Source organism: Zeugodacus cucurbitae, chromosome 3, assembly GCF_028554725.1.
Source record: "Zeugodacus cucurbitae isolate PBARC_wt_2022May chromosome 3, idZeuCucr1.2, whole genome shotgun sequence".
Classification (NCBI taxonomy): domain Eukaryota; kingdom Metazoa; phylum Arthropoda; class Insecta; order Diptera; family Tephritidae; genus Zeugodacus; species Zeugodacus cucurbitae.
This window is the reverse complement of record NC_071668.1, coordinates 38,554,279-38,574,123: the sequence shown is the minus strand read 5'-3', so window position 1 is coordinate 38,574,123 and position 19,845 is coordinate 38,554,279. Positions and strand designations below refer to the sequence as shown.

General features: G+C 33.9%; 1 protein-coding gene and 1 long non-coding RNA gene across 10 annotated transcripts in view; one reads left to right on the top strand and one right to left on the bottom strand.

Moving 5' to 3' along the window:
* LOC105219656 (protein abrupt) overlaps positions 1-19,845 on the top strand; it is a 93,194-nt gene that overhangs the window by 7,434 nt on the left and 65,915 nt on the right. For 5 of the 9 annotated variants that reach the window (XM_011195941.3, XM_054226848.1, XM_054226849.1 and 2 more), the window contains exon 2: positions 18,978-19,375. The exons of 3 other annotated variants lie outside the window; for them this stretch is intronic. In XM_011195941.3, the coding sequence (XP_011194243.2) occupies positions 19,041-19,375 (335 nt within the window). In that variant the 5' untranslated portion in view covers positions 18,978-19,040. Of the gene's footprint in view, positions 1-18,977; positions 19,376-19,427; positions 19,523-19,845 lie in introns of those variants that run through there. One more of the 9 variants, XM_054226853.1, reaches the window with a different exon arrangement.
* Positions 1,128-3,336, bottom strand: LOC128920190 (uncharacterized). The gene is made up of 2 exons (XR_008470308.1): positions 2,281-3,336; positions 1,128-2,179 (listed from the first exon to the last, which is right to left on the bottom strand). It is a non-coding gene; the product is annotated as an uncharacterized LOC128920190 (long non-coding RNA).

The following is a 19,845-nucleotide window of genomic DNA, read 5'->3' as shown; positions in this document are numbered from 1 at the left end:
CAAGATTACGCCAAACGTCTCTCTAGTTATAATGAAAATAGGCAACATGAAGAATTGTCAAATGGAAAATAGAAATGCGAAATGCGAAACATAGTGAAACAAATTGAATAATGTATAGATAAAATATCAAATTGAAATATGAATATTCATATAATCGTCATAAGCAATGCTCCCTTCAATTAAGAGCAAACTTTTTTGTTGGTTGGAAAAGTGAAAAAAAACTTCTTCAAGACGATTTTTTTGTACAATTGTTATTACATTCCGGATTTTTATGTTAATATTATTTCCATGGATGAAATGCGCTCACGCCCCAACGGAAGACAAGGACGATGTGACCAAAGATACTTTCTATTAGCGCCTAGAACGCACTTATAAACGCACCAAAATCTTGCTTGAGAAGTTGGCCGATATGGGTAATGCTCGAAAATTTTATGAAAAGATTAGGCGATTCGCAGAATGTTTTAAGACCGGAGCTTTCTCATGTAGCTTTATTTCTTTGATCTTTCAGGTACACTAGTATAGATATTAGACATTAAATTTAGTAACAATTTATACATTTAACAAATATTGGTTATTATTCAAGTTTATGTGCTAATATCACACTAAACATATTAAAAGTATAATAGAATAAGGGGTTATCAAAAAATCTTATTGTTTTATCTAAAATTTATCTTAAAGTATACGTTCTTAATATTGTTATCTCAAATTTTGATCGATATTTAAGCAGTAGAAGTGAAGTTATAGCGTTTTTCCCTAGACAAAATTGTACTTAAAACTTTCAACGTGTTTATCTCGAAATCATGTTTTCCCGAAATCGTCGTTGCGTTGACTTGGATTGAAAGAGTTTTCAACCGATTTAATTTTTTTTTTCAAATTGTTCGTAATTTATTTGTCGTGTCCTTGAACGATTTCATTTTTTCGTTTAAATTTTCATATCACTGAATTTTTCATTTTCAAAACATCGGATGATTAAAAAGTAGCCTTTTTGAGAAAATCGTCCCCGAATTTTTTTTCGCATTTCGATGATTGAAGAAGTCCCATACTAACGAAATTTGATTGATTTTATGCTTTATTATGGACTTAAATCGTAGTCACGGCAATCCTCTTTGAAAAAAACTCGTTTTGCGTAAATCTCATAACTTTGACATTTAAAGTATTTATTAGTAGTATGTTTTATGTTCATGAGATGATTTTACAGATTAGACCTTGTACTATGCAAGACGTATACCAAATATTCCATAAAAATTTGGCTGCGCACATATACAGAAAATATTTTTTTTCCCATTTTCCCCACCTCAACATATGAATATAAATCCTAAAAAAAAGAGTCCTTAAGAGTAATTAATTTTTATATTATTGATATGAACGTAAAATGAAATTATCAGGCATGTTCTGGAAATGGCGAGATTTCAATTCGGATCCGAAATTACAATTCTTACGATTTTGTTTTAGGTGTTCTGCAATTCGTGCGATTTCATTTGATTTCGAATTTCAATTCGAAACAGCTGATTTCTTTGTGACAGTTTGACAAAACAAATAAAAGAGAATTTGCCGGTCCAAAATTTTAAATAATTTGAAATTAAACAGTTTTTATTAAAGAAACAATGTTTTTATGGCAATTTTTTTGTTGTGAACGATATTATTAAGGTAAAATCGTAAGGCGGCATTTGAATCCCCTGTCTGCATCGGTGAGTTTTGCTAAAACGTTTCTACTTGTCGACTTGAGATGATTTCTTTTTGTTTCAGGTTTGTTTCCAGATGTCGGTTAAGTAAGCATGCATTTTCAGAAATTCTTAACGAAATCATACCTTTAAGAAGAGAAACGTCCACGCCTAATTTAATAAATTTGGCGGCAAGTCTTAGGTTTTTCGTTGAAGGTTCATATCAACGTTCAGTTGAGCCGAAGTGATTAATATTTTAGAAAATACTTTGTGTCCGAAGTGGATTTAGCTTCAAATGTCTGAAGTGGATTCCAGAAGAGCAAAACTTAATTTTGTGCAACAATTTAGAATACCAAGAATGATAGGCTGTATTGATGGCACTCATGAAAACGAACATCTTTTTTTTTAACATGTAGTGGGCTGCTCTTGGGGTAACCACGGTTTCCCTGCTTGTCTGTGGACGTTCTTCCACCGATACACTAACTTTCTATCCCAAAACTTCGAAGATCTTAAATGCCCTAAACGGCCGCGAAAATTCCACAAGTCCAGGCAAAACAAATTAATATAGCCTTATTAATATATAATAATATTATTTTTAGGTTTTTTAATAAATACGTACATTTTAATAAATGTTTCTTAGACAAATCATTGATTTGGATTCAAAATCGCTATCGTTTATCTTGCCGAATCTGAAATAGGAAAATTGTAACGATTCCGATTTGCAGAACAGGGCGACAAAACGATTTGGTGATATTCGAAAAAACAAAAACGGAACGATTTACAGAACATTTCAAACGATTGGAAAACGGAAAATGCGAAAATATTGCCCGAAAACGATTTGCAGAACATGCCTGTATATGAAACAAAACAAAAATTCTCAGCAAATTTGTAACCAAAATTCTTTCACTCTGTAGGGTTTTTCTTTTAACCGTGACGTTTAATTTAAGAGGGTTTTCATTGTAAACATAAACAAGAATTAGCATGGGTTACAAAGGGAAGAACAATACCATACTGAAACATTGACCGAAACAATTCGCACAAATCTTCCACAATAGAACGAATAGAATTGCATACGATAGTTTAATACAAACTGTGAAAAGTGGATCTGGAGCTATTTACTTTCTTGATGCCTCCGGGGGTACTGAAAAATCGTTATACTTTCATTGCTATCGGCAAAGATTTCGAATTGCAAATCAACGAAACTCCAGTTTGCACCAACACCAAAAATAGCGCTATGGCGAAGATTCTCTAGATATTCAAGTTGATAAATTGGACAAATACACAGCGGTCGACAAGAAGTCGCTGGACGCACTGGACAGAACTTTAAAAGATTTCCGTGACAACCAAAACATATTTGGTCATCATTCTGTCGCCAGGTGATTTTCGCCAGGCATAACATTTCGTATACCAAATATTCAATAAAAATATGACTACATACATCTACAGAAAATAAATTTTTTCCCATTTTCCTCCATCTCAACATATGTACAGTACTTTTCGTTTAATTGCACATCAAAATTTGCACAAATTTTCGTTCAATTAACCGGGGAATCAATTAACAGATACTCGCTTAATTGAACAATTTGTTCAATTAAAAGAATCCCGTTTAAATAAAAAGTTTGTTCAATTACAAGAATCACACTTATTTGGACCATTTGGTGAATTAAGCGATTACGTGGGAATCAAAATTTGAAAGTTGTTTGTCTTATTAAATAGAACAATATTAAATTATTATCCTAAATAATGAAATCTATATGATTAAAATTTTAAGAATGTAAAACTTTAAACGGATTTATCTCAAACTCAAAACAAAAAAAAAAAAAAAGTTATGATACGATTCTGTTGAAAAATTTCCACTCAGCTTTATTACAACTATTTTTCGAGTCAGTATATGGCAAAAAATTTACCACAAACGTTAGTTATTTTGTTCAAAATCTATCAATAATTCAGTTTTTAATATTTTCTTTTTTCCTTCGTTCATTAACAACAAATATTTTTGGTTTGTTGATTTGGATGAACCAATAATGAGTTATGATGTCCACGACAAGAACTTTTTTATGGACACTTTATGGAAGATGAGATATCAACGGTAAAGCTTTCGGAATTTGTAAATATAAATTTCACAAAGTACTGTTTAAATATGTATCTTTAATATGCTGAATGAAATATATGATTGTATAAATTAAAAAAAAAAATTAAATATACCCGTGTTTTCAACCTCTTAAACCCACCTAACCCCTTAAAGGAAACTGCATACATACATATGTGCACTTAAAGTTTTTCAAATATTTGAATATTTTTTACCATTATAGGAAAAAATGCAATAACAATTTATACATATGTATATATATTTGTTATTTAAATTTATTATTAAAAAATTATACAGTGTTGATTAGAAGATTAGTTTTATCAACAATATTATTTGGTGGAATTAACCGGGGAAATTTAAAAGGAAAATGATTTTTGATGACATATATTTTGAATCAACTAAGCGGGAAAATCAATTAACCGAGTCCAACTGTCCGAGAAAATTTACATGTGCTTTCATATGCTAAATTTTTTACACGATAACACCGTTCAATTTCTATGAGCAACAACTCACACCAAATTTCGTGAAGATATTTAGTAAAATGCGGAAGCTTTCCATACAAGCCCTTGATTCCGATCGTTCAGTTTGTATGGCAGCTATATGATATAGTGGTCCGATATAGGCAGTTCCGACAAATGAGCACCTTCTTGAAGAGAAAAAAACATCTGCAAAAATTCAAAACGATATCTTAAAAACTGAAGGACTAGTTCGTATATATACAGACGGACATGGCTAAATCGGCTGAGTTCAACATACTGATTATTTATATATATACTTTATACGGCCTCCGACGCTTCCTTCTCGGTGTTACAAACTTCGTGACAAACTTAATATACCCTGTTCAGGGTATACAAATCTTTTGGCGACCAAATGTAATGCGAGTAGTAATGTAGTCGAAGAAGAGAGTTCCTTGGCGAATATTACATTATTTTATGTATTTAATTCTAATTGTATTTAATTCTGAATGGTTTCTTAATTTGGACTTAATTCAAAGAATTAAAGCTGATTTTCGTAATCCATTCTTTATGAAACCTACTCTTTATCAAAAAAGTTCAACATAAAATTGACACTATAAGAGTGTACAGCTACTGGCGTACGCCGATGATATCGATATCATTGGAAACAACACCCGCGCCGCCGCGTTTGTTCTGCTTTTTCCAGACTGGATAAGGGAGCGAAGCGTATGGGTCTGGTGGTTAACGAGGACAAGACGAAATATCTCCTGTCGTTAAACAAACAGTCAGCGCATTCGCGTATAGGCTCCCACGTCACTGTTGACAGTCATAACTTTGAAGTTGTTGATAATTTCCTGGGAACCAGCATTGACATCAATAGCAATGTCAGCCTGGAAATCCAACGCAGAATCACTCTTGCCAACACAACAACTATGGACTAAGTAGGCAATTGAAAAGTAAAGTCCTCTCTCGACGAACAAAAACCAAACTCTACAAGTCTCTCATCATTTCCGTCCTACTTTACGGTGCAGAAGCGTGGACAATGTCAACATCCGATGAGACGGCACTTGGAGTTTTCGAGAGAAAGGTTTTGCGGAAGATTTATGCTCCTTTAAACATTGGCAATGGCGAATACCGCAGACGATGGAACGATGAGCTGTATGTGTTATTCGACGACATAGACATAGTCCAGCGAATAAAAAAGACAGCGGCTACGCGGTCATATTGTTCGAATGGATGAAAGTGCTCCACCTCTGAAAGTATTCGATGCAGTACCCGCTGGTGGAAGCCGAGGAAGAGGGAGACCTCCACTCCGATAGAAGGACCAGGTGGAGAGGGACCTGGCTTCGCTTGGTATAACCAATTGGCGCTAAACTACCAGAAGGAGGGATACGTGGCGCGCTGTTGTGGACTTGGCTATAACCGCGTAAGCGGTGTCTACGCCAGTCAAGAAGAAGAAGGTATCAGACTTTACTCTTGATGGTTTACCAAATTTGATCCAAATGGACCAAAACGGGAACTGCTGGTAACTAATGTCCAGGGCATTCTGGGATTATGGAGGGAACACCTGCTGAACTGTACTGAAAGTGCAATACCGGGAGAAGGCACCCGATTCCCTAATCGATGACTATGGAACATATGTTCCATTGTCCGACCATGAAAAAATTAGAATAGCAATTACCCGCTTGAAGGACAACAAAGTGGCCGATGAATTGTCGCCCGAGCTTTTCAAATACAGCGTCAAAGATAAGATAAGGTTCATGCATCAGCTTTTTTGCAGAATATGGTCGGAGAAAGTATGTACGACGATTGGAATCTCAGTCTGCTTTGCCCAATCCACAAAAAGGGAGACCCCACAATCTGTGCCAATTACCGTGGGCTAAGCCTCCTAAATATCGCCTAGAAGGTTCTATCGAGCGTACTGTGTGAAAGACCAAAGCCCACCGTCAACAAACTGATTGGACCTTATCAGTGTGGCTTTAGACTTAGAAAATCCACAACTGACCAGATATTCACCATGCGCCAAATCTTGGAAAAGACCCGTGGCCCATTGCATCGGCCTACTTTCCTGGTGAATAGTCCGCGGCGCCATGAACTGAGTTCTCTGTGGAGAGTCTCTTCTGAACCCTCGTTGCCTGACCATAGAATCGTCCAATTCGAGGTGGAGGTAGTCGTTAGGAACCGACATTCGGTGTGAAACCAAAGAAATGCGAACTGACCCAAGTATAACGAAATACTTTATCGGTTTATCGTAACAAAAATTGTTCATAACGGTGGTGGAAACATCTGATAAGGGTTCGAGGCAATCTGTCATCCCCAAAACTTAAATAAAATAAACCGTGGTGGTCTATCATCACTAAGGAAATCAGTGCAGCGACTGTTCAACAAAGGAGGAGTAAAACAAATACAGACCGAGTCTTTCTGAGTACAGTAAGGAAATCATGATTGCGAAAAGAGATCACTTCAGGAGATTTTGTGAAAATGTCTCCACAACCCCCCTCAACATTTTCTCTCCGTAAAAACATATTTGTACTTCCAATATTATAAAAAAGAATTAGCAGAATCGGTCCAGCAGATCTCAATATTTAACGATTAATTTTTATATTATTAATATACACGTAAAATGAAATTATATGAAACAAAACAAAATTTCTAAGTAAATTTGTGACAAAAATCTTTCACTTTGGAGGGTTTTTCTTTTAACAGTGACGTTCTATTTCAGATTGTTTTCATTGTAAACATAAACAAGAACTACCATGGGTTACAAAGGGAAGAACAATACGATACTGAAAAATTGACCGAAACAATTCGCACAACTCTTCTACAATAGAACGAATAGAATTGTATACGAAAGTTTAATACAAACTGTGAACAGTGGATCTGAAGCTATTTACTTTCTTGATGCCTCCGAGGGTACTAAAAATCGATCTACTTTCATTGCTATTGGCAAAGATTCGATTGCAAAGTTCATCTGGAATAGTTGCAATATTGTTAGTAGGCAGAGAACCTGCACATTCGGCATTGAAATTGTCCCCGAATTGCAAATCAACGAAACTCTAGCTCCAAAAATAGCGCTATGGCGAAGATTCTCTAGATATGCAAGTTGATTATGTGGACAAATGTACAGCGGCAGACAAGAAGTCGCTGGACAGAACTTTAAAAGAATTACGCGACAACCAAAACATATTTGGTCACAAATCAGTTGACACCCCTACAAACCAGGATGACTCAGTTTTCACGATGTGTAACAGAAATCAACCTATACTTTGCAATGGAAGGAGGCTGACTGTGAAGAAGCTAATAAATATCAAAGCCAAGATCATCATGATAAAGTACAAAGGAGACGATGTCTTGATCCCACTTATACCGATGTTTCCAACGGATTTGGCATTCAATTTTGAGCGTTTCCTGTACATTTGGTTTTTGAAATGACAATGAATTAATCTCAAGTCAGTCAAGTTGCAAGTTTGCGGAATAAACTTGGAGTTTCTATATTGTATAGAAAGCTTTAAGTTAATTGACTGTATAATTGACGACTTTGTACAGCAGTGGACGTCTTTTGAACAATATGATAATGACGATGATAACTCTGGAGTATTTAATGTTGGCAATATTGTATTAATATTATATTAATTTTAAATTGTTAATAATTTTAATTGAACGATATTTAAATGTTACATTTAATCAATTATCCACTTTTTTAATTTACTCATTTCAATATAAGATTAAAAAATGCAAAGTTTAATACATTATGTTGATTTGCGTTTAATAAAGATCTTCAATAATGTATATAACATTTACAAATTTACCGCCTATAAAGAAAAAGTAAAAATATGTTCACTATATTGAAAAATTTACTAGAATATAATTTTGCCACAAAATTACGTGCCGGGTGCTAGTTATTAAATAAAATAGTTAACGATTCGAAACAGAATTAAAGGTCTATTTAATCTATGTGCGAATCTAAACTAATTAAAAGCGCTGTAAACGTTACTAATAATATATGTACCTATGTATAATATATCAAATTTCATTTGTTATTTTCAAAAGGTATGAAAATGCGTGAAAGTTTTATTTCGCTGTCTTCATTGGTTCCTTATGTATATGTTATATGGGAAGTTGTCATGGATGTGAACCGATTTCATTCATTTTCCACTCGTGTCCTCAGGTGGTCAAGAAAATGCTATATTCCGAATTTCATTGAAATCTGTCGAGTAGTTCCTGAGATATGGTTTTTGAACCATAAGTGGGCGATGCTACGCCCATTTTTCATTTTGCAATTTTTTGTCTTCAGCCCCCTGGTATCTATCCCATCCCGCACCTGTTGCGGTCGATCGCGAGTTAGGCAGTCTTTTATCTCTCCACTGCGAGACGACAATCAACATCATACCAGCTGTTTTTTTTTTGACATTTCCGAAAGTCAATAGTTTCGGTTGCAGCTGTACGTAAGGAGGTTGATATGCCGTTCCACAGTTCCCTTATACCAAGATGCAAGTGTGTAAGTCGTTCGGCTGTTGGTTGTGATTGCAGCTTCTCGATGTCGAACCTTTTTTATGTTTGTTGACGTGTGCGCTTTGCTACACAGAGGCGGGTGCGTATCTTAGCTGCTGCAAGATAGTGGTCCGAGTCGATGATAGGACCACGGAGCGTACGCACAAAAACACTGGTAACATGTCGTCCATCTATCACAATATGATCCAACTGGTCGTGATTCGATCTCGCTCCCACCACGAATCCCACACCACACCTTCTTCCGTCCATCGAATTTCGTGGATGGGGATGATGTTAACCTTTACTCTTACGAGGACATCAATCAGCTGGACACAGTCACCTTCCCAATTAAGGGTGCGGACATTCCACGTGCATGCCTTTAAATCGTAGTCCTTAATACGTCCCTGTTCCTGGTAATTCGTTTCTCACTTTAGCTCGCCTTAAAACGGTTGTCTGTTGGCTATCCAGACGATAATTGAACTAAGACCGGAATTCGTGAGCTGCTTGAGCCACATGCAAAATAATTGTTCCAGGCCACTCCCAAGTGAATGACAGTCGGAAACTTTCCACACTTACGTGAACTTCTACTTATGGCTTCATCCTCACAACTTTTTTAACAATTATTTCTCTTGCTTCCACTTAGGGTGACAAATATCAGGGGTTGTTAAATTAAACTGTGCTCCTGTATAAATTATAAATTTAAAATATTTCAAAGGGGTACTTATTATTATGTAAGGTAGTTGTGTTCGGCGGAAATGGGTAAATTTACACTGTAGTTCCCAATTTTCATTTGTTCAATTTGTTGGTTTATATTATTAAGCGAGTTATTTTTCAATAATGCTGATGACACTGGCTGGCAATTTGTACTATTGTAGCCGATTTCTTTGTGAACTGTTTGATCGCCTGGTTTGTTTTTTACTTATGTTATTATGTTTAGGGTTATTGAAAAATCGTTGGTTTTGATATGGTGGGTTATGAATATGTTCAACAGTGGTAGAATAAGGTCTAATTGAATTATTGTTTCCTCTATTACATATATATTATATTATATAAAATTGTGGTTTGTATCTACATAATACTGTTCGAATAATTTGGGAATTGGTTAATTGGAGTGTTTACATTTTTATGGTCGTTGCTGAATTTAACTATTGTGTTAAAATAGTCTACTATAATTTTGAAAGCATCTTCTAAAGTGATAGGATTTTTCCAAATAATAATGGTGCGGGTTGGATCCAAAGATGGTCTCTAAATGTTTTAAGAACAATTCTATTAATTTCTTCTGTTGAATACGTGTTATCGCCATATGTTAAATTTCTGTTATGGATCCTATTTGCAATTTTGTTTATTTTATAATAACAGTTTTCGATTGTACCCTACTAGAACATTTCTCGCCAAAATAAAACATACACACTCTCCCATACATATGTATGTATGAACTTCCTCTTTTATGCGTGGGGTCATTAAAAAATAGTGAAATGAAGAAAATTCGAACACGAAATTTTATTTTTTTGTATTGAGCTGTCTGTTGTCATTCTCTTCGATTATGAAGGTGTTGTGAACGATCAGAGCTCGATTATAAGGCGAGCTAATATTTTGCTCTTCATGCCGCTGCACACGTTTCGTACTCGATTCTAGAGCGCGTATTTGGAGGTTCTGAAATTTTGTTCAGCAAGCTGCTGCGATCGCTCGATAATCGATTGTCGTGCAATGTAGATCATTTGAGCTTTTCAAAATGAAAACAAATTTAACTTTCTTTGTACAAAGTACTATTTTGCTTAATACCTATAAAAATGTAATTGAAAAATTATAAGAACTACTCGAGTCATTAAACTGTTTGAATAGTCAAACTGTACAAAGTATTATTTACTGAAATAATTAAAATAAGATGGATTTAGTTTTGAAAAGACTAAATGTTTCGTTTTGATCATGTTTCATTTTTCCAAAATATTCAGAGTGACAACGTGTGATGTGTTCATGTTTTTTAGTTAAATTGTAATTTAGCGTTGTGAGATTCAAAACAAAAACTCTAGTGACATGTAGGTAGGTATGTAAATATGTTAGTTAATATTCTAAAGATAATTGTTGGCAAATGTACATGTAGATATTTGTTATTGAAGTTAGTACCCTCAAATAGATGAATGAATATTCTGGAAAAATTATTGAAATCCGTAATCATATAAAATGATAAAATATTTTTATATTTAAAATGCAGTAGTTCGAATAAATAACAATAAGCTATCGATTTGACAGTTAATATGCTATAAACTTTTGCCTATCGAGTTGCCCCGTTATGGTGCCGCCTAACCTAGCAGCTTGAGCGGCGGCCATGCAAATATGTTACAATTTTAAACTTGTGATATCTTTTGAATGGAATGTCTAAATTGAATAATTCATAAAGTTGAATGATGGTATTGATGCACTCTTATTTGTTGACTATTTCCAAAGTATAAATAAAAAACGGTTATACCGGTGACATTTATATATATTGTTTAAAATGATAAAGACACTTATTGTGACAAAACTATAATAGTTAGACATATGTATGCTGTCGCGAAATTTTTGGTAGATAATTATATGATCTGCAAATTTGTAGTACGTTATTTTGTTCTATAACCAATAGATTTCGCAGCGCCCGAGATTTAAGAAGGTTTTTTTGGTAATATTTTCACACCTTGGGTTACATTATTGGAGTTTTGGTATGGATCCCTAACTTTTTTTGAATTTAATATAGCCTATGTTCATCACAGGTAGTATAGCTTCCCAACAATAGTGCTTACTTTATATATTCTATAAAATCTGGCAATTGATTTGGATCGTTGCCATCAAAAATTTTTATGTTTTATACAAGTTAACACCAGATTAAATCTGCTTATTTTCAAGGTATTCGCATCGACTTTTAATAAGTAAGTATTAATATAATTGAAAATTCTTAAAATGTAATTAACTTCATGCTTATATATGTAATGTCTAAACGAATATATGTATATAATACTAGCAAATACCCGGCGTACTTTGTTACGCCGCAAAAACTGAAACGATGAGGGTATTGGAAAGCATTTAATGTAGTTTAAAATTCAAATAAAAGAATTCCTTTATTCGTACATGTAAACACACATACATGAGTATAATGTGTATCTTACAAATATTTACTACCCATATTTGAATTAATTGCAAACACTTTTAAATTCATTAACGTTATAAATAAATTGTTTATTAAATTCTTTTTTACAGAAAAATTTAAAATAGATAACAAAAAGGTAACAATTCAAAACTCTTACATAAAAGAAATAGGATTGTATAGAGTAAATATTAATTCAAGATATGAAATAAGGTATACTATAATTGATGTATTTTGGAACAATAACCAAAAAGGATATATTTTAATTATTATAAACTTCAGTCAATACAACATTTTTTGTTTTATTTCCATTGCCAGAAATGAGAACAGTTTGGTTTTGCGGGGAACCAATTCGTGACAGAACCATATATAATTGACCGTGAGAAAATACTTCGTTTCGAAGATCTATGCCAACAGTATTAAATGTTTGCCCTTGGGACTTATTAATGGTAATCGCAAAACACGTCTTAACGGGGAACTGTATTCTTTTGAAACTAAATGGAAGATCTGTAGGTATCATTGGTATCCAATTTTAAGTTCTAGTTGAAATGGAGGTAGTCCCGAGGGATTAGGAGAGTTAAGAAACTCCGTTGGATTGTGAACAACGTCTCCTTCATCTGTCACTGTGTCAAAAGAATTGTAAATTTTATATTCTGATAATATTCTTTGACAAACGGCTTTGTTAATTTCGTCTGCAGCGGAATTCGTCGAAGTAATTATAGCTCGCTCATATAACCACTTAGAGTCCTTGTGGTGCAAATTAATAATATCTGGATACACGTTATCAATAAGTTAGTCAACTGCTCTAACACGGGTTCCTGCAATATCTGGCATTATTACAGAACCATCTTTGGTGACAGATTTGCAACCGTTACCTATTTTATGTAGGAACTCTGCAAACCGATTGGATGGTCCAGCTCCACAAAGATTTATTCGAATATTGGCAGTCAATTTTAATTTGAGTACATGAGACCACAATTCTAAAGTCTCCTGTGAATACGAATATAACTCCACCCATTGCCGCATGCGCAGATTTTAAATCTTTAAGAGTTATATCGACCGCATCGATATGACACTTATGAGACATTGTGCACTCGTCCCATATTATTAGCGATGCTTTCTGAAGTATTCTGACGTTAGCTTTGGTTCATTTGCTAGTAAAAATTGCTATAGCTCATGGGTATTATACGTTGTTTCCCGCGTGTAACAAATGTGGTTTGAGTTACTTCGATTTGGTTCAGGCAAACCGAAATCATTTAGGTGTTTTTCTCCGTAAGAAAAAACTAAATTCTCAAGTAAAATTAGTATTAAAAATGTCATCAGTAAACTCCATCTCAGGATCATTACTACTCTCGCGCATGTTATGTAAAATATCTGCACATAAATCTTTGCAGAATAAATTCCATAATCCTTCCGGATCAGAAATTTCGCAATAAATAAGCATTATCGCAAAAAGCTCTCGCATTTTGCATGCGCTATCGGAAATGGTGGCATCAAACAATGTATTCTTCCAGTGGCTATCGTCCTGTAGCAATTGTCGTGCTTGGCATGCTGATATGTTGAATATAGTTGACCATCTACACGCCGTAAATCAGTGAAAGATGTCGGTCCTCGAACATGATGCAGCAATAGTCTAAGGTAGAAGCATTCTGAGTAATTGTGTATACCCTTCCTAAAATTTTGGTGTTGTGTTCGGCGCTGGCAATAAACTCCCAATAACGTAGTAAACTTGTCCATGTATTTTAAACGTTAGCATGAAATTACCCGCCCTAACTTCATTACCACCAAACGAAGTCATAGCGAAACAACCATTGTATTTTCTTATATTTTTTTTTAAAGTGAACGGACGACTGATGCTCGCCTGTAAGCAGCGCTTTGATTGTCTGCGGAGGCTCACCTATATCTATTAGTTTTACATGGCTCTTGCTACAACACATACCTGGTGCCTCTTTCACCCACTTTTTAGCCTTACAAAAATTGCAAATGCCATTCATTCGACCAATGAATAAAAGGGAATGGTCCAAATAATTACAATCCTGTCTATAGTTAAACGCTGATTTGAAAGCAATCGCCCCTTGTCTATTCTGCATCATTTGCAACCTTACATTCTCTACGTGATTTGCACTCTCGTCGACCGTCTCATTTCGTCTTAGCTGAATTTGCCGTCTATTTGATGAAGATCTAAATAATTGAGATTTTGCTTTTGGCATCTCTGAAAGCTTTTATTGTAAAAATTATATATAAAATATATTTATTATTAATATTATATTATATTATTATAAATATAGTTATTTATTATTAACCATTAAAGACAATACATTTCCAATTTTACTCTACCCTTTGCAGAATACGATCATAAATACAATAAAGTTAGAAGAAACCAGCAAGTATTTCGCAGACACACATGAAAACCACATTACATCTTAATATTTGATTTTATTGGTTTTTGGATGTTCCTTACGGAGAGCGTTCTGTTTTTATTTTCAATGTGTTTTGTTACAAAAAAGTACAAAGACAATAAGAAAAGCAATTCAAGAAACGGTGTGTTGCTGCAAAATAAGTGACTGTTAAACAGAGTAAATATAGTTGACACTGTATTTACATATCTACATACATGCATACATACGGCAATTTATGCGAGCATTTGATTGTGCTGTTTAGCGTTATTTCACTTGTTCTGCGATCATTTATATATGCAAACTTTTTTGCTTTGTACTTTACTTCAATAAGTTATGTAGTAAAAGATGCGAGAGATGGAAGAGAGAGAGTGCATACATATGTATGTACTTTACTTCATTACGTTATGCAGGAAAGATGTGCAGAGATGGAAGAGAGAGAGTGCGTGCCGCAAACGATAAAGGGCACACGCACACACACAAAGCGCGCTTCGCTGTAGACTGCGTTCGGTGAACGAAAAAACCTTGCAATATTTTTGGTTTTTCAAAAACTTCAACCCGAAAAAAAAGGATTTGATTTCGGAAAATTAAAAAAATAAGTATGCCACGCGCGAGCCTAGAGCAAATGCTTTATTAAAAAAAAAAATATAAAAATCGCTTCAGAACTTTAGGAGATTAGCCGTTACAAACATTTATCATATAAGCGATTTTATATAATTAGTATAGATATAGATATACTGCTATTATAAAGATGAAAGATTTGTATGAGTATGTATGTTTGTAATGAATAAACTCAAAAACTACTGTGCCGAAAATTCTCTCACTATTGGAAAGCAACATCCACCCTGAGGAACATAGGCTATATTTATTGCTCGAATGGATTATGGATCCTTATTAAAACTTAGCTAACATAATCCAAAGTGTAAACAAGTGCCCATAACATCATTCGTCGCATGCGCTGCGGAAACTATTGATGACAGTACAATATTAAATAACATATCAATATCAAAAAAAAAAAAAAAAACAAGTAAGGAAGGGCTAAGTTCGGGTGTCACCGAGCATTTTATACTCTCGCAATTTATTTTTTTAATTTTATTAATATTATATAACACATAATTTGACACACATATTCGGCATAATGGTATGAAGTTCATTGAAAGTTTGAAAACTCTAATATTAGGTATAGGAGCTAGGGGAAGTTATGACCCGATTTCACAAATTTTTGGCACGGAGGCATATTATTATAAGAAAAATATTCCCTCTGAATTTCTTCAAAATATCTGAAGGGCTTACCTAAATTATCGGATTCGAAGATCTAAGGTCCTCATGTTCGATATATGGGAATACTTATGGCCCGTTTTCTGCGATTTTTGGAAGGGCGATGCTATACTATAATTGCAAAATTTGTGCAAAGACCTGTTCCAATATCTTCAATAGTTCTTACTTTATATATTGCAAAGTAAACAATTTAGATAGACCTCAAAACTCTTGTATATGGGAAGTAAGCGTGTTTGTTTACCGATTTGGACAATTTTCATAACATATCATTGGGAAGCCAGGAAGATTTTACGAACCAAATTTCATTGAAATTGGTCAAGTAGTTTCGGAGAAATGTTTTTGGCCCATAAGTGGGCAGAACCACGTCCATTTAAAATTTTGTATACTATTTTGAGTGCAGATCTTCTGTACCATCTTTATAATGAAATTTAAGGTATCTGGTTGGTTGGTTATTGCCATTTTGTGAGCGTGGCAGTGGTCCGATTACGTCTTAGCCTTACGCCTTACGAACTTAACCTTCTTATGGTGCCAAGAAATACGTGTTCAAAGTTTCATTAAGATATCTAAATTTTTACTCAAGTTACAGCTTGCACGGACGGACGGACAGAGAGACAGCCGGATTTGAACTTTCCTCTTCACCCTGATCATTTTGATATACCTAACCCTATATCTAACTCGTTTAGTTTTTGGATCTACAACCAACCGTTATGTGAACAAATCTATAATACCCTCTTTATCAACATTGTTGCGAGATTATAAAAATATCGCGAAAGCATATGTCTAACTATTATAGTTATGTCACAATAAGTGTTTTTCATTTAAAACAAGTAAGGAAAGGCTAAGTTCGGGTGCAACCGAACATTTTACACTCTCGCAATTTATGCTATATTTTCATTAAGATAGCACACAATTTGACTCATATATTCGGTATAAAGTCCAATAGAAAAACGAAAATCATCATATATGGTATATAGGCTGAGGTTATTCCTGACCCGATTAAACTCATTTTCATCACCAACAAACATTATATCTAAGATTATATGCTCATTTAATTTGGCTAAGATATTTCATATATTACTCGATTTATAAGCTATTAAGCCCATCGTATTTTTGAAAATCCTATAATTAGCTATATGAGAGCTAGGGGAAATTATGACCTGATTTTAACCATTTCTGATACAGAGATACACTATTAGAAGAAAAGATTTTCTCTGAATTAAATTAAGATATCTGAGAAATTTACCGATATTTTGGGTGAAAAAATACCATAAGGCACTGAGTTTTTCATATTCGATATCCGGGGCATTGACAATTTTTTCTCAAGTGATGCCACTGATCATATACAGTATTTCTGTAAACTTTTATTTCGCTATCTTCATTGGTTCCTTTTGTATATCTTATAAAGTGAAGGAATAAGATGGAATTCAAAATTAAGTTATATGGGAAGTTGTCGTAGTTGTGAACCGAATTCATCCATTTTCCACACGTGTCATCAGGGTGTCAAGAAATTATTATATACCGAATTCCATTGAAATCTGTCGAGTAGTTCCTGAGACATGGTTTCTGACCCATTTTATAAAAAAAAAATCTGAGTGCAGCTTCTTTCTGGTATTTATTTTGTAAAATTTAGTGTTTCTGACGTGTTTCGTTGGTAAGTTAATGCACTTTTAGTAATTTTCAACCTAAGCTTTGTATGGGAGGTGGGCGAGGTTATTAACCGGTTTCTTTAATTTTTGGACTGTATTAAGAAGTGGCTAAGAGAAACGACTGCAGTTTGGTTTATATAGCTTTATTGGTTTGCGATATATGTACAAAAAATCTATTTGGGGGCGGGGCCACGCCCACTTCCCCAAAAAAATGACATCCAAATATGCCGCTTCATAGTGCGACCCTTGTCACTTTATTGGCTTAGTTATGATACTTTATGTGTTTTCGGTTTTCGCCATTTTGTGGCCGTGGCTGTAGACCGATTTTGCCCATCTTCGAAAGTAACCTTCCTATGGTGCCAAGTTTCATCAAGATATCTTAATTTTTACTCAAGTTATAATTTGGTATAAAGGATTGCTCTAGGAAGGTGCATAAGTATTTTGTAGACATCCTAAAGCTATATCAAAAAAAGTCTCAGGAGTCGTTTTCTTCACGCACTTCCTTATACAGTCCAAAAATTGAGGAAATCGGATTATAACCACGCCCTCTTCCCATTTAAAAGTTTTGTTGAAAACTACCACAAATGCTTTAGTACAGTAAGGAAAATCACCAGAAACCTTAAATTTCATTATAAAGATGGTACAGAAGAGCTGCACTCAAAATGGTATACACAATTTTAAATGGGCATGGTTCCGCCCACTTATGGGTCAAAAACCATATCTCCGAAACTACCAGACCAATGTAAATGGAATTCGGTTCATTATATCTTCTTGGCTTCCCAATGATATGTTATGAAAACAGTCCAAATCGGTTCACAACCACGCCTACTTCCCATATACCAGACATTGAAGTCGATCTGAGTCGTTTACTTTAATTATTTATAAAATAAGCACTAGTGAAGATATTGGAACAGAACTTTGCACAAATACTGTATTTATAGTGTGCCATCGACCTTCTAAAATTGCTGACATCGGACCATAAGTATTCAAAGCCCCATATATCGAACATGAGGACCTCAGAGCTTCGAATAAATTTTTTACCGACAATATAGGCACGTCTCCCATATATTTTGAAGAAAGTCGGGGGGGAATATTTTTCTTTTAATAATATGTCTCCGTGTTAAAAATTAGTGAAATCCAGTCATAACTTCTCCTATCTCCCATATACCTAATATTAGGGTTTTCAATGAACTTTACACCATATATATGCCGAATATGTGAGTCAAATTGTGTGTTATATTAATAAAATTAAATAAATAAATTGCGAGAGTAAAATATTAGTTACATCCGAACTTAGCCCTTCCTTACATGTTTTATTTTATTTCACTGCTTTGAAAATGTTTAGTTTTTATATTCTTTTTAAGTTTTTTAAAACTTTTGTAAAAATGTTTTTCATCACTGTTCCAATTTTTTAATCTCTAAATATATTTCAATTTTTTTGAAAGTAAAAAATCTATAAATTAAACAAATTTAGGTATTTTTTTATTATTTATTTATTAATATATGTAATAAGAATTTTTAAATTTTACTCTGGTCAAAAATATTATTCTTTACAGGGTTTTTTCGTCGCCAATAATATTCTTGAATGAAACACGCTTCTTCGGTGTCAGTCCAAAACTAAACTATAATTTATCACATCAAATTATTACAACTACTAATTACAATAAATAAATTTGAACTGTTCTTCTCATCTTTCCTTAATGTATATATAGATATATATATATATACGTATTTATATATATTACTATATAACTACATAGCATAAGCTACATATGTAAATACATTTGGTATGCAATATACCTCACTAAAGTGCATGTCATATATTGACATTTTTCAATTTTAGAATTCAACCAGGACTTCAAAACTCGGACTTAAAGAATTTAATGTGAAAAAGCGAAATATAATAATGTCCTCAATAACGCAAAATATAATACCAGTTGAAAAAAAGGAGCAGATCTCTTTATCGCAAAAATTAACTATTCATGAACAACATCATCAACTCTATGCTTTGAAATGGAGCGAGTTTCAATCATCTATAGTTAACTGTTTTCAACGCTTGCGAGATGAGGAAGACTTTGTGGATGTAACACTATCTTGTGACCAGCGATCATTTTCTGCTCATCGAGTTGTACTCAGTGCCTGCAGTCCCTATTTTCGTAAATTATTAAAATCAAACCCCTGCAAACACCCCATCGTAATATTACGAGATGTTCAGTCGGATAATATGGAATGTCTACTAAGGTATTTAAATTATAATCAATAATCATTAATCTCAACTTACTACTATTAATAGGTACTGCCAAAAATAAACATCATACTTTTTCCTTTTCAACAACGGTTTGGCATGGAAATATTCCCCTGTGTTATCAAAGATTTCTAATAAAACAAGTAAGGAAAGGCTAAGTTCGGGGGCAACCCAATATTTTGTACCATCGTAATTTATTGATGTAATTTGATTGAGATAACACATAACTTGATCCATATATTCGGCATGAAGTCCACTGGAATAACGAAAATTATCATATATAGTATATGAGTGCTGATGATGATTTCACTAATTTTCACCACCAACACACATTATGTCAAAGATTATCTGCTCATTTAATTTCGAATTTTAAAAACCTATAATTAGGTATATGGGAGCTACGGGAAGTTATGACCCGATTTTAACATTTTTTTGGTACAGAGACACTATTAGAAGAAAATGATTC